Consider the following 19,638-nt stretch of genomic DNA (forward strand, 5'->3'; position numbering starts at 1 on the left):
ATTTCATCCTGAAATTTACCTTATACTAGCCTCAAAACAACTGTGGATATTGAATTCGCATATTCCTTTCTCGCTCCCAAGTAGGTTCTTTGCCAGATTGATTTCTCCAAAGGACTTTTACTAAAGGAATTTTCTTGTTTCTAAGCTCTTTTGTCTCATGCACCAAGATTTGAATAGGTTCCTCTTCATATGTCAAGTCAGGGCTGACCTCAATGGATTCAACAGGAAGAACATGAGATAGATCTGAGCGATATCTTCTAAGCATAGAAACATGGAAGACATTGTGGATTTTATCTAACTCAGGTGGAAGAGCTAGTTTATATGCAACTGGACCAATTCTCTCAAGTACTTCATATGGTCCAATAAATCGAGGACTAAGTTTTCCTTTTTCGCCAAACCTCATAATCTTCTTCCATGGAGAAACCTTTAAAAATACCTTATCTCCCACTTGATGTTCAATTTCACGCCTCTTAAGATTAGCATAAGACTTTTGTCTATCCAAGGCAATTTTTAGACGATCCTTGATGATTTTTACCTTATCTTCAGTTTGTTGCACAATTTCAGGACCAACCAATTTTCTTTCACTAACTTCACTCCAACAAAGAAGAGTTCTACACTTTCTCCCATATAATGCTTCGTAGGGAGGCATGCCAATACTTGATTGGTAGCTATTATTGTAAGCGAATTCTATCAAGGCTAGGTGTCTGTCCCAACTACCCTCAAATTCCATAATGCAAGCTCGAAGCATATCTTTCAAGATTTGAATCACCCTCTCGGACTGGCCGTCTGTCTGAGGATGGAAAAGAAGTACTAAAGTTCAACTTAGTGCCTAAAGCTTCTTGCAAGCTAGTCCAGAATCTGGATGTAAACCTTGGGTCTCGGTCAGATACAATAGAAATAGGAACTCCATGCAGCCTCACAATCTCATTAACATACAATTCTGCTAAACGTTCAAGTGGGCAGTCCATTTTGACGACCAAGAAATGAGCACTCTTGGTTAGCCTATCAACTATAACCCAAATTGCATCATGATTTATTTGAGTGCGTGGAAGCCCAGAAACAAAGTCCATAGTTATTCTTTCCTATTTCCACTCAGGTATAGACAAGGGTTGTAACAAACCAGTTGGCACTTGATGCTCGGCCTTTATTTGTTGACAAACTAAGCATTTAGAAATAAATTCCACAATGTCCTTCTTCATACCATTCCACCAGTAGTGTTCTTTGATAGTTTGGTACATTTTAGTACCTCCAGCATGCATTGCATATGGTGAAGTATGTGCTTCATTCAAAATTTCTTTCCTCAAGTTGTCATCTTTAGGAACACATAACCTATTTTGATAAAATAGAACACCATCCTCCCGTAACTTAAAATCAAGTTTCCCTCCAGTTTGAACTTCTTTGATCAATTTCACAAGCTTCTCATCTAACTTCTGTGCTTCTTTCACCTATTCAAGTAAAACTGGCTTGACTTGCAAACTAGCAACAATAGAGCCATCAGAATTAAATGCAAGACAAGCATTCCTGGCTCTCAATTCCAGAAATATAGCCAAAGGACTTACAGACAAACTAGCAAAGGCTTTGCGACTTAAAGCATCTGCAACCACATTGGCTTTACCCGGATGATAGTCAATGATACAGTCATAATCTTTAATGAGTTCAAGCCATCTACGTTGTCTCAAATTCAACTCTTTCTGTGTACCCAAGTACTTCAAACTCTTGTGATCAGTAAATATGTGACACTTTTCGCCATATAAGTAATGCCTCCAAATTTTCAAAGCAAACACTATGGCAGCGAGCTCAAGGTCATGAGTAGGATAGTTTAATTCATGTGGTTTCAATTTTTGAGAGGCATACACAACCACTTTCCCTTCCTGCATCAAGACACAACCTAAACCATTATGAGAAGCATCACTATATATCACATACTCTTTCCCTTCAGTTGGTAGAGTAAGTATAGAAGCTTGTGTCAATAAGGATTTGAGCTTTTCAAAGCTCTCTTGGCATTTGTCATCCTATACGAACTTGACATCCTTCCTCAAGAGAGGCTATAATGGAGAAGCCTTTGACAAACCTTCTATAGTATCCCGCTAAGCCCAAGAAACTTCTTACTTCAGTTGGAATTTTAGGCGGTTTCCATTCACCAATAGCTTGAATCTTACTAGGATCCACCTTCACATCTTCAGCTGACACAACATGTCCCAGAAAAGCCACTGCACTAAGCCAAAATTCACATTTGGAGAGCTTAGCATAAAGCCTTTTCTCTTCCAAAATTTGCAAAACAATCTGGAGATGCTTTTCATGATCTTCACTATTCTTGGAATATATTAAAATATCATCTACAAAGACCACCACAAATTGATCAAGATAAGGCTTATACACGCGATTCATCAGATCCATGAATGCTGCAGGAGCATTCGTCAACCCGAATGGCATGTACCTAACAACAGTACATGTAGGGTTTGCAAAACAGAAATCTGGGCAGCACCTGCCTTGCACTTCATCACCCCTTTTCAAGTAAATACAAGCAAAACTGGGTTTTGGAGCCTGACCGAAAGTTGTAGGGCTATGAAATAGCTTTCTAGAACATCTTGAATAACTTAAAACTAAGCTTTATACAAGGACTTATGCTGAAAACACTAACATCAGTCCAGTCCAAAAACGGGTTTGTAACTTACCTCAATCGTGTGGAGTTGTTTGGGGCTCAACCAAAGCAAGTCTTGATGATTGATTTAGAGGATGAATATTATGAGAGGAGAGAGGTTTTAGTGTTTTATTTCCTTGGAGAAAAACGAAATTGGGGGGTGGTGGAGAGGATAAGAGCCAAAAGGGTATATATCTTACTTGGGATAAGGATGAAAAAAAAAAGGGTTGCCCACTTTTATATATATCTAATCCCTTTAAAAAAAATTACTAAGATTATCATAGTAGGAGTAGTTTATATAACTACACCATAACACTTCAAACAAGTTTCAAATATCGTCAAGTTCACATTCAGGAAGTGCGAAGTAAAATATACCCTTACTATCAAGATATGGTCAATAAAAAATTCAAGAGTTAGCTTAAAAAAAAATCAGGGTGTTACACACCTAGGTAGGTAAAGGGGAATTCTTTTATGGGAATATGAGTAATTCCAAACACTCTATCTTCCACCTCCTGTTCCACATTGCGATGCAAAAATACTGCACTCTTCCCTTTGTTTATTTCTTTCCACTCACCTCTTCATAGGCCGAAAAGGTTTCCATTATCGGTTTTAGAAACTTTTCCTCTAATGAAGAAAAAATAATGGTGTCATCTACATAAGATAGATGGTTTTTGTATGGACTCCACTTAAGCATTCCAAACCCTTTAAAATTCTTCTTTTCACGCAAAGCATTTAAGGCCCTTAACATACACTCAACAACCAAAATGAATAAAGTTGGTGACAATGGGTCACCTTGCTTTACTCCTCTAGATGATTTGAAAACCAAAAGGTTGGCCATTAATCAAGACTGAGTACTAGTTATTAGAGACAATTCTGAACACCATATCAATAAGTATCTCCCCAAATCCAATCTTCCTTAACAGTTTAATTAAGAACAACTAAGAAACTCTATCATATGCCTTTGTCATATTAAGTTTGATTACTATATTAGTAGGCTTCCCCATCAATCTCATATCATGCATAATCTCTTGAACAAGTAAGATTTTTTTTACAATGCTCCTTCCTTTCACAAAACCAGCTTGTTGAGGAGACATAATCTCTGGCAACAACTGAACTAACCTGTTATGAATAATTCTGGAGAAAACCTTACTAGTGAAGTTAGTGAGACTTATTGGCCTCAGATCAGAGAAGGTATTAATCACCTTCTTCTTTGGAATGAGGACCAAGTTAGTGCAAGTGATGTATCTAGGCAATTCATGTCCACAAAAGAAGGATCTCACTATTTTAACCATATCTTCAGCAATTATATCCCAAAGATGCTTGGAAAAATTTCTCAGTGAAACCATCAGGTTCACCTGCACTATCTGACTTCAAACCAAACACTACATTCTTCACTTCTTGCTATTTTGGTATTTCATCAATCACTTCATTTTGTTCTGCTGTGATTATCTTAGGAATGTGCTTCAATAAATCAAAATCCCCGAGAATCTGCTTCTCTGAAAATTGATCTCCACAGAATCTGATTGCCTCTTGTATAATCTCAGCTTCCTGTTCCAGCCAAATTCCATTTTGATCCTGTATCCTTTTAATCTGCAGTTTCTTTCTTTTACCATTAATATCGGCATGGAAGAACTTAGTGCTTCTATCCCCATATTTAAACCATTGCATCCCAGACTTTTGTCTCCAAAACTTCTCTTCAATGGCATAGAATCTGATCAAATTTGCCTGCACCTTCTGTAGCTCCTCCTTATTCAATGGCATAGAATCTGATCAAATCTGCCTGCACCTTCTGTAGCTTCTCCGTATTTAGCTGTGAAGGATTCTGTTCAAACTCTTCTTCCTGTATATTCATAATTTCTTCTAAAGTGGCAACTTGCTTAAATATATCCCCATACGTATCTTTGCTCCATTTGTCCAAAGCTCTACTTACATTTTTCATTTTACTATAGAAATTGAAAAAAGGATCATGACAATACCACCCTTCCCAATTTTCTCTGACAATCTCCAAGAAAGTCTCATGTTCAATCCAGAAGTTAAGGAATCTGAATGGTGTCTCAATGATTGTGCTGTCAGTTTTATGAGATAACAACATTGGTGAGTGATCAGATCCTGGTTTTACCCTCCACCTCAAAGTTAGGGAAAATATCTTGTAAATTTTGATTCCCTAAACATCTATCTATTCTTTTGAATATGCAATCTTCATCAGATCTCCTATTCCACCAAGTAAAAGTGCTACTAATAAACCCCAAGTCTATCAGCTAGCAAACATTCAAGCAGTGTGCAAAGTCCTCGAACTAGCAAGCCTCCATACTTCTCAGTCTCATCAAGAATCACATTAAAATCACCTACCACAATCCATGGTGAGTTCATGTTTGTAGAGATATCATACGGATCATCCCATAGATTAATCCTAGTTCTCCTGTCAGTACTTGCATATATCATGGTGATATTGACATACTGAAGAGAATCTTGATGTGTTAACTTTAAAGATGAAAGCTGCTCAGTGTCTCCTGTGACTTCTGCTTGAAATTCCTCCTATAAAAACACCCAGATTTTGCCATTTATATTGTGCCAAGCAGTATCCATGCCCAGCCGCATTTTGTACATTTCAATGTGTCTGAAGTGTTGAAAAGGCTCCATCAGTGCTATATAATTGAACTATTTTTGTCTATGCATTAAAACCACTCTCTCAAAGGCTTGATGAGTGTTAACAGACCTAATGTTCCATATAAGTGAGCTATTCATTGTAAACTTCCTTTGGCAAGTGCTTTCCTTGTTAATACACCACCTCCTGCCTTAGGTGGGGCACATTTATCTCTTGCATGTTTGTTTTGTTTCCTTTCTTTCTTTGCTCTTGCAACTTGCTTTGGTGATAAATCTTCGGTATTTTATTCAATTAAGCATTTTGTTGTAATGCTTGCATTATCTACTTCATCATCATCATCACATATCTTATCTTCCTTCATACTGTCTGCACTTTTGACTGGCTAAATGTTTGATGGGGAAGCATCTGCATTATTTTCTTTTCCTTTAACAATATTGGTAATCTTGGCTTTCTGTTAGGTTGTTGCTCCTGCATGTTGGACCTTCTTCATCCCATTATCTATGCTTTTTTATCCCTTCTCCATGTGTTGTACCTCCTGTGTAGAGGATATGCATTCTGCTACTTTTTTTTCAGTCCCCTATGGCATCTCCTTGTTCTTATCAGGTGGTTCTTGTGAAGTATTCTAAACTGATGTTCTATCTTCTTCTGTTGGTATACCATTCTGTTGATCAGAGGTAGCAATGTTCAGCATCTCAATAGTTTGAGATGTGTCCTGTTCATCGGAAACGAGCTCCTTGTCCTCCTTACTGTCATGCTCTTTTACATCAGTTATTGTTCTCTCAGACTTCAGGATCCTTTGATTTATTCTCCATAATCACATATTGTTTGGACAGTGCTAGTGCAATGATCTTCTAGATAAATAGTTAGCACTTCTGGAGCCCTTAATTGATTTTGTACTATCAAATATTACCCTTACATCGTTGATGTCATGACCAAAAAAATTGCAACCAGATGAATATTATAAATGCATTCTTAAATTACAAAAAGTAAACATTAAGTTATACAGTCTTGATACTTCATAAATCAACTTCTATGGTAAATATCTCCTTCAGGGAGAAACTCATTAACATCCGAATATTTTGTATTAAAGCGGCAACCACATAATTATTTCTTTCTTCAGAAAATTTTTGTACAAATTGTTATTTCCTTCTGGGAAATCTGTATGTAAACATAATATATTAATATGGTTATAGTAGAAAGTATTCTACAAAATTTGTATTAGTTTGCCTTAGAATGATACATAATAAAAGTATCCAAGATGATTTGACGTACGACAGATACGCGTAGCAATGACCTTTATACCACAAAATAACATGTATATCCTTTGTTATTTTATCTCTTCAGAAGGTGTGTTATGGTATTTTTTTCATTCACTTCGGGGAATGAAACTTGATCATTTACATGAGCTTTATACATAATTTTCAACAGCTCATTATTTCTCTCAACTACAAGAAAACAACGCTTCAATATATTTCTCAAAGTTTTTCTGCTTCGGGAGAAAATTTAGTTTTACTACTTCGAGAGTAAATTTCAAAGTTTACCTTTTTGGGAGTAAATTTCAAAGTTTACCTTTTTGGGAGTAAATTTCAAAGTTTACCTTTTCGGGAGTAAATTTCAAACTTTGCCACTTCGGGAGTAAATGTCAAAGTCTTACTACTTCTTGAGTAAATTTCAAAGTCTTACTACTTCAGGAGTAAATTTTAAACTTAATTATTCTACCTCTTCTGAAGGTGAGGCGTGATATTTTCACAACCAAGAGCACGTCTATATTTTATAATCTTTACTAAATAAATATCATCACGTTCACTTCAGGAAATGAATCTGTATTTGTAACGTTTATCAAAAGTTCTCAGTTTTCAAGAATGGAACATAATCATCTATATTTGCCTTAACCATATAAAATTATGATCGCTTAGAATCTCTTTTAAGATATCGCTACTTCAGGAGCAAATCAAGGTATGCATATAATGTCTATATCTTTAATTGCAGTTGTAACACAACTATGGATATATTATCACTTCTGGTGATTAATGAAGACATGAAATATATTACCACTTCTGGTAATTATAGGCATTAACGAATTAATCATAACAAGCTTATTAAAATACTAGCAATATCGCATGGGCCGAACATGTCTATTCACTTTCATTAGCCAGTCTTTAAGGTTTGTATTTTGAAAATAACTTTTAAAAACATTCTAATTGTTATTATATATAGCAATATATACAAAATGTATTTTATGTACCATGACTTTAGTTATAATTAAAAAAAGGAGAAAAATTAAAAACATATGATGGAATTAAGTCTTTGAGATGGAAAGAGTCCGACTTTTTTCTCATTGTCGAAAGTTCTTGGGAAAAGGGTTCAAAACACACTCAAACTATGGCCAAAGTTGCCATAACACACCTAAACTTTGCGGGGGTCCTATGACCCCCCTGTACTTATTTTTTGTGTATTTTGTACGCCTTTGTATGGTGACCTGTACAAGCGATTGTATCTACTCTCTTTGAGTGCGTAAGATTCCATATAAAAGTGTATATAATACACAAAAAATAAGTCCAGGGAGGCCATAGGACCCCTGCAAAGTTCAAGTGTGTTATGGCAATTTTAGCAAAATCTAGGCAAAGAAATTACTGTTCATCTTCTTCATAGAGAACTGGATTGAAATTTGATCCTAATGCAATTCAAATCTCAACCAAACATCACCAAATTTCAGATTCGAATTCCTCTCGATGTTCCGGTTCTTTTGATATATCACCCACTCGAAATGGAGCTCATTTGCGGCAACCCGAAAATTCGAGTTCGAAGCTTCAAGTTTTGTTCATGGTAGTCATGGAGTCATTCAGTTCTTCTTCACGTTCCAGACGTCTTCTAAGCTCGAGTTCGACAAACAATCAGCAACCAAGAATTTTATTCATCAAATTCGGAATTTGAAGACCCGTATCTAAAGTTCAAGTCGAAACTCGACGTCCCTAATGGAGTTTCTGTTTACTGGTTCTACTATCTTAATCCACTATTATTAATCATGTTTTCAATGTTGACAATGTCACAAATCCTATAGACTATCGAAAAAGAACCGTTTGATTTGGTCGTTACAATGAAGTTTTTTTGGGTTTGAAATTTTGGAAAGTGGAGAAATGAAAAATACCCAATTGAAGAATAATTAAACCTTTTAAACTCAACACAAAGGAAAGCAAAAGGCACAAATTCTTGAACAGGCACAAACTCAACACAAAAGGCACAAAGCAAAAGGCACGATAATCGAAAGAAAAATTAGCTCTAGCGACTGGAAAAAATTTTGGTCAATATAAGTGCACTTATAACGACTGGATTCATCTCCCTTCGTTTAGAAGTAGTCACTAAAAATCAAATTTCCTGCAGTGGAGCGCGTGCATACACTCAAACGAGTTTGCGTGACTTTGTCCATTTGAAAGTGTAGATAATACACAAAAAATAAGTCCAGGGGGGTCATAGGACCCCCGCAAAGTTCAAGTGTATTATGGCAACTTTGGCCATAGTATGAGTGTGTTTTGAACCCTTTTCCCAAAGTTGTTCATCGAAGTGAAAAAGAAAATTAGTAAGAATATAAGGGAAAATTAATATTTTGATTCTAGATTTTTTCTTTTAAATTCTTTAACATATTATATGTATATCGACAGGTTGATATCCATTTCAATTAACTAACTGATTTTTATTAAATTAATTAAAAAATATATTATAATTTTTTATATTAACAATTATAGATAAAAAAAATTGTTACAAAGAAATCAAAATTAGAAAAATATATGTTATATCGTAAATCACCAAATTTTAGTTCCGAAATGAAAATATAAAGTAATAAATTTTACAACTGTAAAGAAACAATAATCAGAGACTGGAAAGGAGAGTAAAATAAGTAAAGTATTGACAAAGAAGGAAAATGTGGATAAAATTCACTCCCTCCCTTCACTTTTATTTGTCCACGTTAACATATCAAAAAAATGAAATTTTTCTTCTTCTTATTTTACCCTTCACATTAATTACTCATTTTCAAATCATTTTCTGAGGCCATTGAGATTATACACTAATAAATATGGATATTATGATAAAATATATACTTCATTTATTAATTCTTAAAGAATGTGAAAAGTCAAAGTGGACAAGTTATGTATAGGAGAATTAAAATTGAAGTACATACGTGTATACACAAGAAGAGAATAAATACTCGGTCTTATGACATATGTCCAAGTGATAAAAAGTAGTTGGTTAAAGTGTATAATTTATATAACTTTTGATACAAATTTGCATTGCTATTGTTCGTCCTCTCTTCACGTTTAAAGTATTGATAAAGAAGAAAAACATGGATTAAAGTCACTCTCTCCCTTCACTTTTACTTGTCCACGTTTACATATCAAGAGAAAGAAATTTCTGTTCTTATTATTGATTTTACCCTTCGCACTAATTACTCATTTTCAAATCATTTTCGAAGGCTATTGAGACTTACACCAATAAATATGAATATTATGGTAAAATATATATTCCCTCCGTCCCATATTACTTGTCACTTTTCCTTTAATTAATAATTAGTACGAAACCTCAATTATGTTGATTGTGTATAAAGATAACGACTACGCATATATTTGTATACATGTTATCCTTTTTCTTATATTCCTTTATTTATCATGGGGACCATCAAGCTAGGCAACGCAAGAAGAGTGGGGAGAATCATGCAGAAGGGGTTGGTCATTAATTTTCATGGAATTAATTAGTGTAATTAAATCTTTCTCATCTTACCCTTAGTAATAAATGTTCTTGAAAATAGTCAATTTTGATTAGAATGTATTTATTGGAGAGAGATCGGGGTAAGATAGTAAAATATATCTTTTATTTCTGATTTCTTAAGGGGCGTGCAAAAGGGAAAGTGACAAGTAATATGGAACAGATAGAGTATATATTTTACGATAATATTCATATTTATTGGTGTAAGTCTCAATAGCCTTCGATAATAATTTGACAATGAGTAATTAATGTAAAGGGTAAAATTAATAATAAGAACACACAAATATTCACTCATTAATTCCATGGAAATTAATGGCCACCCCTTTCTGCATGATTCTCCCCACTCTTCTTGCGTTGCTTTTAACTACTGGCCCCATGATAAATAAAGGAATATAAGAAAAAGGATAACATGTATACAAATATATGCGTAGTCGTTATCTTTATACACAATCAACATAATTAAAATTTCGTACTAATTAATAATTACCATATTGGTTTCTTTCTCTTGATATGTTAAGGGATAAGGCACCGTTAACCCCCTGAACTATACCCGAATTTTCTACGACACACCTTACCTTTCCCAGGGTCCTATTACCCCCCTAAACTTATTTAAAACGGAATAATTACCCCCACAACGCCGATGCCCACTCATATGGGAGAGTGACATACACTCTCCTTTACCACATGTGTATTTATTTGTTTTCTTCTTTTTTTTTTAATTTTTTTTTTTTACGTGTCAATTTTTTTTAAAATAAAAATAAAAAACTAAATTTTCATTAAAAAAAATGAGTTTTAAAACCCGTCTTTTTTTTTAATTTGAAAATTTGATTTTTTTTAAACCCATTTAAAAAAAAAAAAAAAAACTAAAAACATGGATTAAAAAACTGAATTTTCTTTTAAAAAAAGGATTTAAAAAAAAATTGAAAATTTGTTTTTTTTTTAAAACCCGTTTTTTAAAAAGAAAAAAAAAACTGAAAAATGATTTTTTTTTTAAATATGGAAAAATGGATTTGTTAAAAATATGGAAAACTTGATTATTTTTTTAAAATGTCTTAAAAAATCTTGATTTTCATGATTTCATTTTCTTCGGACACTTTTATTTTTCAAATAAAATCCGGAAAAGTGTTTTTCTTGCCAAAATGTGAAAAAAACTGAATTTTTATAAAATTTTGAAAAAATTAATTATTTTATTAACATGTGGAAAACCCGTTTTTTAAAACTAAATGTGAAAGACTAGATTTATTTTCAAATTTTTAAGAAAATGCAGATTTTTAAGAAAAAAAAAAATTAAGTTTTCCCCTTTTTTATGTTTCTCACTCTCTCAAAGAGAGTGAAACACACTCTCTTTGCCACATCAGCATTTAGGGGGGTAATTATTCCGTTTTAAATAAGTTTAGGGGGGTAATAGGGCCCAGGGAAAGGTAAGGTGTGTCGTAGCAAATTCGGGTATAGTTCAGGGGGGTAATGGTGCCTTATCCCATATGTTAAATAGACATATTTTTTTAGTAATGTGGTCAAGCTAAGTAATATGGGACGAAGGGAGTACTTCATTTATTAATTCTTAAAGAACGTGAAAAGTCAAATATAGTGATGTGGCCGAGTAATATGGGACGAAGGGGAGTACTTCATTTATTAATTAAAGAATGTGAAAAGTCGAAGTAATGTGGCCAAGTAATATGGGACGGAGGGAATACTTTATTTATTAATTCTTAAAGAACGTGAAAGTCAAAAGTGAACAAGTAAAAGTGCACGGAGGAAATAAATTTGTGTAGGACAATTAAAATTGAACTGCATACGTCTATACATGAGAAAAGAATAAATATTCAGCAAGAACATGAAAAGTCAAAGGCGAATAAGTAAAAGTGCACAGAGGAACTAAATGTGTCGGAGAATTAAAATTGAAGTGCACACGTTTATACATGAGAAGGGAATAAATATTAAGTACTATGACATATGTCCATGTGGGATAAAAAAGTAGTTGGATAAAGTGTACAAGTTATATAGCTTTTGGTACAAGCATTCATTGCGTGTACAATTTATGAAGTTTTTGGTACAAGGATAAATAAGCCAAGTTTGTGTACAACTCAAATAACTTTTTGTACAATTCTTTTAAGCTGTGTTCGTCCTCCTTCGCGGCTTATATTATATAATAGAAACAGCATAATAAGCTCAAGCATACTTTATTCACCAGAAAAGATGTCCCAGTTAACTAGGCATAACTTTTGATGCTATCACGACACCAAATAAGTGTATGATTATCGTGTAGTTGGGTAATAGTATAAATTGATGGCGGAGAAAAAAAAGAAACATCAAGAGGAGTTTTGATTTAACACTATTCTACACAAGCACATAAATATGTGTGTAAAACAAAAGTCCCGGATGAGATATGAGCACAACCAGTAAACTAAACATAGAAATAATTTAGCGAAATATAGTCATGCGTATATATGTACAATCTGAACTAAAAGAATTGAAAGTATCCGGCAAGTCACGTCATTATTCTTGCAAAGGAGAAACTGTTCATACTTGGATCTGGAAAGAAAAATTGAGTTTTTTTTAGGAAGAAGATATAGTACCTGACTGAAGCAGATAACCCTCAATTGGTTAGAGATTCGTGCTGATAACGTGTTATAAAATAATAAATCAGAAGAAGAATATTATAGTGAAAGGCAGAGGAAAAAGGAGAATTCTTTTATTTCTTTTGAGGGATGATTTTACACTAAAGGAAATTGCTATATTTATAAGGAAAAACTGACTTGATCTCAAAGTCACTAACCCTAATTTTTCTCCTAAAATAAATAAATAATATTTATCTATAACATTTACTTTATTGTAACTTATCTCCATTAATGACAAAATTTTAGTAAAATGGGAAAAAATAATTTATTGCGTCTTAAACTTTTACAACAACAAATAATTCGAGACACCTATTTTTAAACCATTACCGATAATTTGAGACGGAAGGAGTACATTCAGGGGCGAATCCAGGATTTCATGAGAATGGGTTCACCATTGCTTTAAGATAAGATATAATTTTTTATGGGGACATCGACTTCCTGAGCAAAAGATAATTAATTAAGGGTATCGCACCCTTCCAAATTTGTAATAACATAGAGGAATCACACCCCTTTCGCATTCAAAAATAAGGGAATCACACCCTTCCAAATTTGTAATAAAATAGAGGAATCGCACCCCTTTCGCATTTCAAAAATAAGGGATCACACCCTTCCAAATTTATAATAAAATAGAGAAATTACCCTTTCGCATTCAAATATAAGGGAATCACACCTTTCACATTTATAATAAATTAGTGGAATCACATCCCTTTTGCATTCAAAATTATAGAGAAGTGTTCATTACCGTCTATAGAGCTCGAAATTTAGTGCAAATACGATCCAAGAGGTCCAAAACTTTACGGTCGCAGTGCAAATGGTACTTCTCCTTCAAAACAACATGATGAGTCCAACCTAAAATTGAAAATTTTTCAAATTCCTTAAAACCCATAAACCCCAAAACTCAAAAAATTAATAAAATTCAGAAACCCAAATTCAAAAATCAATAAAAAGACCAAAAGGGTGTTCGAAATTCGAATTCAAGACTTACCGGATACCTTGTTGTTCTGAGATATTTTGTTTTGGGATTAGAGAATAATACTATTACAGAGAATAAATATGGAAATGGAGAATAGATTTTGCCTTTTGAAACTTGGGACACTAAGTTTACTTGATGGATTTTGATAGGTTCATTGTTGGCTTGCAGCTTAGCTATCAACTATGGGTTTCTAAGTTTTTTGATTGTCATGATTCATGAGTTCATCGTTGCAGTGCAGCCATGGAGTTTTTTCTTTTTTTTTTTCTTTTTTTTTTTTTTACACTTTTTTGGACTTGATATAATTAGAATTAAAGGAAAGAAAAGTATATGATGCAATATGAAGTAAAAATATTTTTTTACTTGAGTAATAATATAAAAAGGAAGGTAAAAAAGTAGCTTTAGAAAATAATAGTAAAAATTAAAAAAACTGCCCGAGCTGGGGATTGAACCCGTGACCTTGAGAATACAAAGATAACCCTTGACTAGTGCTCCACTCAACCTATTTTGACAATGTGTTCACTTAGTTAATATTAGATATATTTTCAGAATTATATACATAATATATCGAGATTAGTCGAGTGACCATGTGTTCACATGACCCAAAATTTACACACAAATTCGCCCCAGAGTACATTCCATCCATTTCTAAAACAACACGAAGCTTATTTCGCTCATGATTCGTGTGCTGTTCTCTAGGGGTGTTCAAACGAGACCGAAAAATCGATCCGAACCGATAAACCAAGTCAAACCGATTTAATAAACCGAAAACCGGCTCGGTTTGGTTTGGTTTTAGATTTTTAAAAACCGATAACATTTGGTTTGGTTTGGTTTTACCCATAAAGAAAATCGAACTAAACCGAACCGAACAGATAAATATGTACATATTTAAAATATTATATATATTTATATATGTTAATTAAACTTTATGTATTTTTTAACTTCTTCATAATTTAGGACATCCAAGAAAAAAAGTCTAGCCCATATTCCCCAAGCCCATTTACGTTTAAAGTCTAGCCCATTTACTGAATAGTTAACATAAATAATTTTTTCCCTCATTAGATTTTCAATTCCCTCCCAAACCCTGTAGACCGCTAATCCTCTATTCTCCTCTCACAATAACAATTAAGTACAAGAAGCTTTAATCCTCGTAAGTCTCTAACTTTTTCTTCCCTTTTCTTTTTTGGTTACTTTTTGCATGTTCCCTACTCTTTGTTTGTGTAATTATTTTTGTGTCTTTGAAGTTTTACTTGAATGAATTGCTTCTCTAGTCTTTCATCTTGTATGTGTTTTTAATTTTATTTCTCTGTTATTTTAGATTTTCTCCACTCGATTTAGGTTTTTTCTGATTTAGTTTTTATCTAATGATTTTGGATTTCTCTATTTATTTAGATTTTCGGATACTTTTTTCGGATGGAAACTACAACTACTCAAAAAGAGGTGGAGCCGATGGAGGTAACCAACAAAGTATCTCCAACTACTTTGCCGGAACTCCGAGCTTGACGGTGATAAAACTCGTGATATTACTTCCAATCATGCTAAAAAGCGGAAACAAACAACTCTTTGCCACCCTGATCGTAGCCTTGTGAGTAGTGACAGGAGAACATCCGGCGTTTGGAAACACTATTCTGAATATCTTGATAAATGGGGTAAGAAAAGGGCGAAATGTAACTACTGTACTAGTAACTTTGCTTCTGAAAGTACGAATGGGACCTCAACGCTATGGAGACATTTAAATGAGGTTTGTCCTACTTCCCCTCTTAGAATTATTGACAGAAATCAATCAAGAATCAAGGTAGTTAAAAAAGGGGAACAAGCATATAGTACATGTATTGTAGAAAAGGTTGTGATTAACGTCAATGAGATTAGGAGAGCCATTGCTAAGTTTGTCATTATTGACGAACAACCTTTTAAAGTTGTTGAAGGAGAAGGTTTTAGGAGATTAATGGCAGTTGCTTTGCCTAATTTTCAATTACCTTCTCGCTTGACTGTTGCTAGACAATGTTTGAAAATATATCAAGAGGAGAAAGAAAAGCTTAAAAAGCTTATTCATAATCAACGTGTATGTGTTACTAGTGATACGTGGACATCACTTCAAAATCTAACTTATATGGTTGTCACTGCCCATTGGATCGATGATGAGTGGAATCTGAAAAAGAAAATTCTCAACTTTTTCCAAACATCAGATCATAAGGGTGAGACAATTGCTAAGGGGATTGAGGCGTGCTTATTTGATTGGGAAATTGAGAACATATTCACGGTGACCTTAGATAATGCAACTGCTAATGATTCTGCAATTAAACACTTGAAGAGAAGAATTGAGGATTGGAAAGGAGGCATCTTAGGAAATGAGTTCTTACATGTTAGATGTAATGCTCATATTCTAAATTTGATCGTGAAAGAAGGACTCGGTGAACAAAATGAGTCTATTTCTCGGGTAAGAAATGCTATCAAATATGTTAAGTCCTCGATTTGGAAGGTTTGATTCCTTTAAGTCGTTTGTCGAGAAGGTTAAGATTGACACTCATGGTCTTTTGACTTTAGATATTGAGACTAGGTGGAACTCCACATATATGATGCTAGATACGGTTTAAAATTTGAAAAGGCATTTTCAAGAATGTAAGATGATGATCACAAGTACCTCAGTATTGTTTAGAAACAAATAATGTGGGAGGGCATCCATCGATAGATGATTGGAAGAATGTTAAAGTTTTCATTAAGTTCCTTGAGATTTTCTACCGAGGTAACTTTGAAATTCTCGGAACTTCATATGTTACTTCCAATTCTTTCTTCCATGAGATCTTTAATCTTCAAAAGATAATTTGCAAATATGTTCGTAGTGAAGATTCTATTTTGAGTGGCATGGCTAAAAGATGGAGCTTAAATTTAACAAATACTGGGGTACTTTTGAAAGTATGAACAAGTTATTATTCATTGCTGTTGTTTTGGATCCTCGATACAAGTTGAAATATGTGGAATATCTGTTTAAAAACTCTTATGGTTGTTTGGTGGGAGCTGAAAAATCGAAAAAGGTGATGGATACTTTGAGTCGCTTGTATGATTACTACATGAGTTCTTTTTGTGGGACTCATACCGATAAACTTGGTGGTCAAACAAGCTTGAATGATGAAATTGATACCATGCATAGTGACGAGATGTGGCAAACACAATGGGAGAAATATTTGGCGATGAAGACAATACGAAAATAAATCGAACTTGAGAAGTACTTGTTAGATGATTTGAAAAAGACCAAAGAGTTAGATATTTTGGCTTGGTGGAAAGTTTCTTCGGCTAGATATCCAATTATTTCTAGGATGGCAAGAGATGTTCTTTCTATTCCTATTTCTCTTGTTGCTTCCGAATCGACTTTTAGCACCTGATGATCGGATTCTTGACTCTTATCGAAGTTCTTTATCACCAAAGACAGTAGAAGCTCTTATTTGCACTCAACAATGGTTAAGATCAACTTCCAAAGAATGCAAGCTTGAAGATCTTTTAGAAGAAATTCAAAAACTTGAGATAGTTGAAAAGGGTAAATTTTCATATTTAACTCTTATGAATATGTCTTTTATGTTTTAAAAAGTTTTAAGGCCTACTTTGTTAAACTTTTTTCTTTCTTTTTTCAGAATATGCTGGCACTACCTTGAGCATTGATTAGTTTGGATGTTGCAATTGAAATTCATGGTGCAACTGTTTGGCTCTTTGGTAGTTAATTTTCAGGTTGTTGTTGCTGTTTCACCAGAAGTACTTTTGGGTTATGCTATTGACTTGTTTTTTGTATTTAATCACACTTTTATGCAAGCAATTAAATGATCTTTCAAGCAATTAAATGATCTTTCTCTGGTGATAGTTGGGTATATGGTTCTTTTGTGTTGATCATTCGGAGGACTTTTTAAAGACCTTGTTATTTTGTTCAACTTGATTAATAGAAAAGTAATGTATATAATTAACCTTTTATGGGCTAGCGTTCTTAATTTTGTGGCTGTGGAGGTTGTACTACTCGTGGATAAGATTAGTGTTGGCATGTAATAGATAACAATGTTTTCTTCTGTCCTCGCTATCTTTGAATGAGTTCAGGTATCTTTGAAGATTAATGGCAGTTGCTTTGAAGTTCTACTGATTTGCAGTATGAAGGTAGTATATATTTGACATGAGCCTGGATGGAGCGACATGGGTAATGATAAGGATTCATATATATCCGATCCCAACTTGCTTGATATTAGGCAGCGTAATTGTTATTGTCGTGAGTATTACATATTAGATAATGTAGAACCTACACTGTTAGTGCAAATAACAAGTGCAAGTTTGTAAATAAGTTTGTCAATTTTTTTGCATTATAAAATATATTATTACAACCCGTTAAAACCGAACCAAACCGATAAAACCGAAACCGATAGAATTTATACTATAATGGTTTGGTTTGGTTTGAATATTAAAAAAACCCACCTTAATTGGTTTGGTTTGGTTTTAACCAAAAATCGAGTCAAACTGGACCATGAACACCCCTACTGATCTCCAAGTATAAGTTTGTAATCAATGAAGTATCAAAATTCCATATTTGATCTACAGTCAAAAGATTAAAGACGACCACAATTTGCAGTAACCTCTCAAGAAAATGCAGTACTAATGAACCATTATAAAATATTACTAGTCAAAAAAAAATTTCATTTAATAGTTGAGAATTAAAAAACCAACATACATAGTGAAATGGCTGGTTTGTAAAATCACCTAGTAGTACAAAAAATCGATAACAATCGATTACTAGAGGCATTTACATGGTGTTAGAATGGTCTACTCAAACCAATGGCGAAAAATCCTATTAAATCTTGCCTGTACGGTAAATACGATTTTCTCCTATTCTTATCAACTTCTTTACCCTCTCTATTTCGTACATAATAAAGTGCCTGTTGAGTAGCCGCCGGCGCTGGTGACCCCTTCAATTTTCCGGCCAGCTTTGCTTTTCCTGTTTTGTCTTTTATCGCCTTTTCCTTTTCTTGACTGATTTGGTTTGTTTTTTTTTTAGCCGAGAGTTTATCTGAAATAGTCTCGCTATCTTTCAAGATAGGAGTAAGGTTTGCATATACGCTATTCTCAGCAGAACTCACTTGTGAGATAGTACGAGGTATGTTGTTATTTTCTATCGCCTTTTTTGGTGGGAGAAATACGAAACTATCCTTCCCGTCGCTATTACTCCTCTGTAACAAATCTCGAATCCTAGGCCACCGTTTCGACGCCGATCCTGTTGATTTACTCTTCTTACATTTTCCCGGTGACGGCTCAGTGATCTTCGGCTTCCACACACAATATGTTCCCTCAGGTATCGACTCCAATTCATCGGCCTCCGACGAAGTCGATGATTCCTGTTCTTCAAGAAATAAATTCTTCAAAGGAATACGAATTGAACTAGCAGACTTATCATCGTTAACTTTCTTAGAATCCGCATCAGGGGTTAGTAATAGATCGCGGTTGAAAACAGGGAAAATTGACTGGAATTTAGTTTGACCGTCGTTGTAGATGAATTCCGTGGTATCAGGATTTTCACTGACCAAAGAGAATTCAAAATCTTCGTCGCCACTGTTATCTCCGTTAAAGCTATTGTTCTCCGATGACTGAAATTCATCGGAGATTTTAGCGGCCATTGCTGCTAAATATCCAAAATTATTAAAGCTGGGGCATAAATAACCATCTTCTCCGGTTTCCTGCATGTTTGTTTTGCGTGATGAGTTTAGTTTCGTTTCTCTGTAGGTTTATGCTTGAATCTAAGGTAGAGGGGAATTTTTGTTTGTTTGTTTGTAATGTTCTGTTCTCTGCTGGGTTTTATATATAGGATTTTTTCCTTGATGAAAAAGAGACTTGAGGGCCCACCATTTCACACGTGTGTTTCTAGAACTGGGGGAGTTTATGTTAAGTGTATTTCCTGGTAAAGATCATTTATGGTTACATTTTAATTTCTTTTCCTTTCTTGCCACGTTCTTTTGTCACGTATTACGTCATTTCAGCCTATTAAACAAGTTACTTTCCTTTTTGAGTTTCCCTTTCTTTTAAA

At 34.0% G+C, this 19,638-nt stretch overlaps 1 protein-coding gene across 1 annotated transcript; it reads right to left on the reverse strand.

The window, feature by feature from the left end:
* Window positions 1-18,164: 18,164 nt before the first annotated feature.
* Window positions 18,165-19,392, reverse strand: LOC132035992 (uncharacterized). Its single transcript, XM_059426200.1, has one exon. It carries the CDS (start codon window positions 19,295-19,297, stop codon window positions 18,374-18,376), a length of 924 nt encoding a protein of 307 aa, XP_059282183.1. The 5' UTR covers window positions 19,298-19,392; the 3' UTR covers window positions 18,165-18,373.
* Between the last annotated feature and the right edge of the window lie 246 nt (window positions 19,393-19,638).

This window comes from Lycium ferocissimum, chromosome 11 (genome assembly GCF_029784015.1).
Source record: "Lycium ferocissimum isolate CSIRO_LF1 chromosome 11, AGI_CSIRO_Lferr_CH_V1, whole genome shotgun sequence".
Lineage (NCBI taxonomy): Eukaryota > Viridiplantae > Streptophyta > Magnoliopsida > Solanales > Solanaceae > Lycium > Lycium ferocissimum.